The 7,639-nt window shown below is 35.0% G+C and overlaps 2 protein-coding genes across 4 annotated transcripts; one reads left to right on the plus strand and one right to left on the minus strand.

The window, feature by feature from the left end:
* Window positions 1-662: 662 nt before the first annotated feature.
* Window positions 663-2,440, minus strand: LOC145132010 (BTB/POZ domain-containing protein At5g17580-like). Its single transcript, XM_079066650.1, has 2 exons — window positions 2,411-2,440; window positions 663-1,151 (listed from the first exon to the last, which is right to left on the minus strand). The coding sequence occupies exons 1-2, from the start codon at window positions 2,438-2,440 to the stop codon at window positions 663-665; spliced, it is 519 nt and encodes a 172-aa protein (XP_078922776.1).
* On the plus strand, window positions 2,145-6,624 carry LOC145131091 (Zinc knuckle (CCHC-type) family protein). Of its 3 annotated transcripts, none has more exons than XM_079065829.1 (6): window positions 2,145-2,281; window positions 4,190-4,495; window positions 4,568-4,979; window positions 5,265-5,524; window positions 5,659-6,069; window positions 6,374-6,624. In XM_079065829.1, the coding sequence occupies exons 2-5, from the start codon at window positions 4,190-4,192 to the stop codon at window positions 6,016-6,018; spliced, it is 1,338 nt and encodes a 445-aa protein (XP_078921955.1). In that variant the 5' UTR covers window positions 2,145-2,281; the 3' UTR covers window positions 6,019-6,069; window positions 6,374-6,624. The 3 variants fall into 3 exon arrangements, with proteins under 3 accessions (XP_078921955.1, XP_078921953.1, XP_078921954.1); XM_079065827.1 differs by having other exon boundaries at window positions 2,151-2,281; window positions 4,169-4,495; XM_079065828.1 differs by having other exon boundaries at window positions 2,176-2,281; window positions 4,152-4,495.
* The last annotated feature ends 1,015 nt before the right edge of the window (window positions 6,625-7,639 follow it).

Genomic DNA, 7,639 nt, shown 5'->3' on the forward strand with positions numbered 1-7,639 from the left:
AAATAGACAATGTATAGACTTTATACCTCAGATGAGATGGAAATGAAGTTCTTCTTCTGGATCCAAAGCTCATTCCCTCAACCAAGCACTTCTAGCTTCTACTCCTTCAAGAAAATACCAAAGAATCACTCATTTTTCACTCATACACACTCACAAAGCTCAAGATCTCGAATTAGGGTTTTCTGGACTAAGGGAGGCCACAATGGGGGTGTTAAGGTCCTTAAATAGGGTGCAAACACTGAAAATTAGGGTTTCACTTTGGTAGGTCTACTCGTCGAGTTGGGGTTTCTCAACTCGTCGAGTAGACCTAAAGTCCCGTGTCCAAAAATATCCCATTCCTACTCGACGGGTTTGGGGCCTCCAACTCGTTGAGTCCCTTTGCAAAAATGAATAAATCTTATTCAAATACATACCAGGAACCGGATGTTACACAATTCCTTTTTCAAATCGAAAATTATATTTTAATACATTCGATATTGTATTTTCCTTCTTTTGAGTACCCTTGAGATGGAATTAGAAGATCATTAACTATTGCTAAACCTAACTGTTCCCCAATTCTTAGCTCAACCCATCTCGACAATCATTATTAGCTTCTAAAATGATTGCGTATTGAAGTAATTTGGATAGTAACATGGGACAACCCCGCCATCGAGAACAAAAAGCTATCTCCTTGCGTTTGGTTTGTACACAGCACCATTAAACCCATGTTCATCTTCATCAGAAAGAACCAAATTCTTGATTGGTTCGATCGGTTCTCCAAGATAAATCAATTTATTTAATGCTTTTAAGATGATTGAATCAACGCAAGCATCGATTATCCCTAGTTTTGTCGCTCGTTGAAGAAATGTGGCTTTCAAGGATCTGATCGATTCATTCCAACCTGTTATGATTTGGTGTTCGAAGAATGATGGATCTTGATTTAAAAGATTATTGGGGTTGTGGTTATCGGTTATACCCAAATAACAAGCTAAACAAGAAATTAGAATGACGTTTTCTAGTGTGAAATTGACTTCAAAATCATAGCAAAATCTTGCCATGAGCTCGAAAATTTCAGGGGTTGTTGGGATATTGCAAACAATATGAGAAAGATCTTCATATGGGGTTTCTTTAAAAAGCTTAGAGAGTTTTGATGATCTTGCAGCAAGAAGATCCTACAGTTTTCATGAAGAATGTAAAGTTTGAATTTATTATGGTTAAAATGAAAAAAAAATTATTGAAAAAATGAAAAAATAAAAAGGTAAAATGAAATTAAAAATAAAAAATAAAAAGGGAAAATGAAATTAAATTCCACATAGGATTGGTCACCGGGTAACCGTTTCAAATTAGTCTAAAATGGTTTAACTAACAGGTCAATAACGAGTTTAACGATCTATTGCATTAAAAAAAGTTTAGTGACCAAATCGAGAAAATGACTAAAGTTTAATGTGATATAGTGACATTTTCTCATTTTATTTATGCGTAAGGTGCGGACATTCGTATGGTTCATGATAAATTTAGAGGGCATAACAGAAAAAGTATGATATTGAGAGGTGGAGGGCACGATCATAAGGATAAGGGAGTGGTCAAGGGACTGTGTAGTTTGTTAGATATCAAATAAAAAATTGAAAATAAATTTTTGACATAGTCGCCTAAATTATTTTCTACATTACAAAATGAATAAACCCAAAGATTTTCTTTTACGTATGGTTTTGGTTTTTGGTCTTTTTTTTATTGTTTATTTAAAGAAATTAAAAAACGTCGATATAAATAAAAAAGTTTTTATTTATTTATTTATTTATTTTGAGTTGAAATTCTCAACCATAAGATTACCTATTTACATTTTATGTCCGTTTAAGACTAAGCGGTGTGGGCAACGTGGCCAAGCCTCAACGCCGTGGTAACGGCCCAAACACCGTCCCTCCTCCCCGTTTTTGTGCGTTATAATCCTCTTGTTGTTTCCCGTTACCACCACAACTTCCTATAACGTCCGTTTCCTTCTTTTCTCTTCTAAAAACGTGGGTGGGCGTTGACCTCTCCAACGGGTCCAAGTAAACAAAAGTGATTTTTTTTAATGACCGTTTAAGTAACAATTTTTTTTTTTATCCAAACTCCAAACCCATTTGTTTAGTATCGATTAACCGTGTAACTTCAGTTTTCGCCGTGTAATATTTTGCCATATAGTCCGTATTTCTACAACATTAAGGGCTTCTCCAGGCAGGAGTGAAAAACGAGCCCTAGCTGCCTTACCTCGCTCTGCCTTTTGCTGTCTATTGCTGTCGCCGCTCACTGATCTTATCCTCCGGTAAAGTTATCGTCTCTTTTGAATTGTTCCGCTAAAGGCTTGTCATCGATACTTATTATAAGATGCTATTTCGATTCGGTTAGATTATAATTATGATTTATATTGGAGAAGACGAGGGATGCCACTTACCGTCTCACGATTTGTTTCTTCATCATTCATTGGCAATCTATCACGCCTGCCATTCACTAATCACGACTCACCCTCACGTCTCTCTTCTCTTACTCTGTCACCCTCTCTAATTTGCCGCCGGAAATCGACTCACGCCGGCCAGTTTCCACTTTCTCTCTCTGCTTCCGGCTTAATTCCAGCCTTTTTTTTAAATGTTTTTCAGCTCTTTAGGATTTTGAAATACATGTACAACATACATTGAGCTTTGTTGAAGAAACCCTGAATCCCCTTGCATCATAATAAAAAATATATGAGAAATAAGTAGAGGATGCTTCTAACTGAAAGCAGATTAAGGACATTAAGAAATTAAATTCATCATGGTTTTCACTTTTGAATGAGCGTATGGTTTTCACTTTTGAACATGGTTGCCCTTTATCCTGTGTTTTTCAAATAAGAGATATCAAGAGAAAAAAAATAGAGCAACAGATCAATGGTTCTAAATTATTGAGTAGGTGATAACAAAAGTAAAATGAAAGGATCCATATTTGCTGATATGATTTATATATTGTTAAAAGATTTGGTGATGGACTTGTGAAAATGCTTAGAACGACTAAATGTTGTATGTTACATTTAGAAAGGTTTCATGTTTGTTTTGATATCAAATTGTATGAAAGCTTTTGATTCAATTTCTTTCTTTCAAGTTTCAAAACAAGGGATAAACCGGATTGTCAAAAAGGCAATTCACGAATCAAGTTTTTTTTGTTTCTTTCTATACTTTAGAATGTCTTCTAGACTTTAAGAATATGAATCTCAATATGAAAAATGTAAAAAGAAACTTAAAATTAAGAAAATAATTGAAAATTTTGTTTCGTTTAGAAGATGACAATTTCAGATAAAGGTAAGGTTGTTTGGTATTCAATTTTGATTGAAAACATTTGTCCTAATAATATTATGATTTGAAACAAAAATATATATATATATATATATATATATATATATATATATATATATATATCTTTTGAAACTTACTAGTTTTAGGGCCTAAAGTTAATAAGTTGCAAGAGGCCTCTAAAATGTCATGGACAGCCCTACCCATAATGCAATGCAACAGGTTGTTATCTTGTATTTGCATTTAAGCTCGTGTAACGTGTGGAATTGTCTGACTAATATTTCTATTACCAAGAGCGGTTTATCACTAATAATGATGTATAGAAGCTTAGGGCTTAAGTGACATCTTGCTGATCTAAGGGGTGAAAGGTTTCGGGTGCTCCATGTTGGTGAGTTTAGAAAGATCTGAGCAGAGATTGCAGTTTGAGTCTCAATCTATAAGAACAACTTAGTACTAAGAGGATGTGTTAGCAAATCCCATGCAAGTCTATAAACTAGTGCTTTTTTGTTTTTTTCAAGCAGTCCATTAATTTTTTATTTTTGAGGGTTATGCGCTTGTGAAGTAGTCTTAGTTGATTAAGATTAATGCAGTATTTGAATTGATTAATCCAGTAATCTGATGTTCCATGTTGGTAAAAATGTCTTCCAAGTTATAATTTGATCGGTTAGCATATGCATATGCATGCTTGTTGTGCCTATGTGGTATGTCTGTAGGTATTAGGAAATGCTTTGTATGGTCTCTCATTAATCTAATTGTGTGTCTATATTTGGTTCATCGACATGTTGAGATACACTGTAATTGTCAGCAGTGTTGGTTAAAGTTTTGAGTTTGTATAAAGTGTGGTATTGTGATGATTATTGATTTGATATATAGAGGGTTTGGTTAATTAGGTGTTATTTGAATATCTGAAGATGTCCAATAGAGAAGATTCAGACATTGACGATGATTTTAGTGATCTGTACAAGGAATACACTGGTCCACCAAGAAGTAATACAAGTGGGCCTGACACCACAATTACAAAAGCAAAGAAAAGATCGTATGCTGGCTCTGATGAAGAGGAGGGAACCCGAGACCCGAATGCTGTTCCCACTGATTTTACTAGTCGGGAAGCTAAGGTCTGGGAGGCGAAATCTAAAGCTACTGAAAGGAATTGGAAGAAACGAAAAGAAGAAGAAATGATTTGTAAAATATGTGGAGAATCTGGCCACTTTACTCAGGTATTCAAATCTCATGATTCATCATCTTATAAAATGGTTGTTCTTAGTTTAGTTATTTATTTATTTGGATAGGGTTGTCCGTCTACTCTTGGAGCGAATCGCAAGTCTCAAGATTTCTTTGAAAGGGTTCCTGCAAGAGATCCTCAAGTTAAAGCACTGTTTAGCGAGAAGGTTATAAGGCAAATTGAGAAGGATATCGGGTGCAAAATTAAGATGGAGGAGAAATTTATGATTGTCAGTGGGAAGGATAGGCTGATATTGGCTAAAGGTGTAGATGCTGTTCACAAAATTAAAAATGAGGGGGACAAGAAAGTGACTAGGTCCAGGTCACCAGAAGGGAGAAGTCCTATTAGCTCTAGAATCGGAAGGTCTAATAATCCTAGTCCTAGAAATCCGTCACATTATAACCAGAGGTTTAGCAGCAGCAGGCAAGAGAAGATGATTGAAGATGTGCACAGGTTACCCAGGGGGTCCCCACAACTAGGTAAGGGATATCAATAACATTATGCTTGCTTGTGTAGTTTAAGACCCTTGGCCTCAAAATAAAATCATATAATAATAATAATAATAATAATAGTAATGTTGTTTGTTGGTTATCCTTAATTTGATTTGCAGCAGCAGCGAGAGGTAAGTGTTGTTATGTTCAAGAATTATGAGTGAAGTTTGTGGGTTGAACGGATATACACATTGATACATGTATCCAGATGGGTTGAGTTTAAGATTGTCTTGAGTCTCCAAGTGTTTAACACACACTCTTCATTTGGTGAAGCTTATGGGAATGATGGTGCCCGGGGTCGGTCAACCCATTCAAAGTCTCCTTACAGTGGTGGTGGTTCATATGATGACGAGCGAAGGGCAGGGGCAGGGGCGATGCAAAGGAACAAGGGATGGGTGGATGGTGACAAGCAATCTAGCAGTAACAGCCCACAGACGTTGGAGGACTTACAATTGGAATATAAGAGGGATGCAATGGAGATGACACAAATTCGAGATAAGGAAGAAGATGAAGAAAATAACAGACATCGTCAGGTATGCACTAACTACTACATACGCAGTGTCGTATCTTTTTAATTATATATATATATATATATATATATATATATATATATATATATGTATAATTTGTCTATTACTTAGTTATTAGTTATTATTATTATTATTAGGCTGTGAGGGAAATGAGAGAAGATTACATGAAGAGGTTTGGTATGGTGCGAGCAATGCATGCAAAGCAGTGGGAAGAGTTTCTTCAAGTTGAGGCTCAAAGGCGTCAGCAGCCTCCTCCTCCTCCTCCTCCTCCTGCTTCAGGATTTGGTGGTTATAAACAGGATGGTTACCCTGAATATGAGAATTCTGGTTATGGTGGTGGAATGGATTTAAGGGTAAGGTATCCAGATATTGACAACTATCCTTCTTCGAGATCACATGACAGTTATGGGGGAGAGTTTCAGCAGCATCAAAGTCAAAGGCATGAAGACTATGGGAAGGCATACAATAATAATAATAATAATAATAATAGATATTGAATCATCAATCATCATGTAGCCTAGGAGGGACTACCGACTACTACTGGTGAGGTGAGTTGTTCTACTTATTAAACATTCTGTAATCTTGCTTGCTTTTCCATTTCCAGTTCCAACTATCTCATCTTTAGTAAATACTCTCTCTCTGTTAATCATGGGGGGTATGGATGGTATATGGGGATATGAAAATTGAAAGTGCATTGTGGTCACTGTATAAAAACAAGACCTACACTCGAGAGAGAGAGGACAAAGGAAATATGTAAATGCTTTGGGGAGAGCATCTCATATATTTATTACCATAGAAAAGATCTCTTCTCTTTTACCAGGCTGGCTTTAAATGCTTGAGATATATTTTCAGGGCCACATCCAGATCCAGATCCAGATCCAGATTTTGGGGAAAGCACTAAAGCTTAAGGTAAGGTAGGTATTTGTGTTGGGGCCTTGCCTTAATTTGATAAATTTAAGGTATAGTATATTAGTATGGTACGGTATGACTATAAATTTAGTTTAGAATTGGTTTCTTAAACCTTTTGCTCTCTGTTTGTTTGGGCTATAAATGTTGTAGCAACTGGTGGGGTTCATTGCTCAGTATGGATTTTAGCTTTCAAATTCTACTATTCATTTCAAGTAGACATGTGACTATTTGCTACCAACAGTCCTTAGGCCTAGAGGTATCTCCATGATGTTTAAGGGGTCTGGGACATAATTGGAATTAAAGACTAGTTTTAGTAGTAGATTAGACTGTGTCGCACCTCTAAAAAGGTGCGACTGGCGGAGCATTTAGTACAACAGGTACGGTTTTATCAATGAGAATCTCACATCTGCTTTTTTTTTTTCATTAAAAAACAAATGGCCATAATTCTTCTCAATAATAGATTAAATAGTAGATGTAAATGGTTTTGGAAAAAATGGAACCACAAGAGTATATGTTAATGTTGTAGGATAAAAGATTTATGGGTTTATGGGCATGGAGACAGACAATTACATGTCTGCCAAATTTCAAGAAAAACTATAAGCTTAAATAGAGAAATTGCCAAATTAAGATTTGAAAAAAGGAAGATGTGAAAAAAATAAAAAAAATTTCTACCAATGAAGAAAAAAAAAAGAACGTTTATTTTATAATAATAAAAACTCAAAAAACATATTTCATAAAAACATATCAATGTTTATCATTAACAAAAAACAATCTGAGCATAACGTTCATAACTTAAAAAACTGCAATATCATGAAAATAAAATAAATAACGTCAATCATTATCATTAAACAAGTCTTTTACATATTTAAATTTGTATTCATTCTCAACTCAACTGTAAAAGAAGATTATCATTAACTTGGTTTGTTACAGTCAGAAACAGTCAAACCAACAACTTTTTTCATCTAAACATAAGTTTTTATGCAGGTCTCGTCTTTTAATGCTAGGTTAACTCATATTCAATTCATGTAAACAAATAAGTCGTATGAAGGTGAAAGTGAAACAAAAAACCATATGTAACGCAACGAAATGAAACATTTCCAAAACTTGTACAAATATATGCTACATAACAAGGTGTCTAAGGAAGAGAGTGGGCAGTAATTCACTAATTTGACAAGGGAGAATTAGCAATAAATAATCGAAAGCAATTAT

Source organism: Lactuca virosa, chromosome 8, assembly GCF_052849685.1.
Source record: "Lactuca virosa cultivar CGN04683 chromosome 8, Lactuca_virosa_CGN04683_v6, whole genome shotgun sequence".
NCBI lineage: Eukaryota > Viridiplantae > Streptophyta > Magnoliopsida > Asterales > Asteraceae > Lactuca > Lactuca virosa.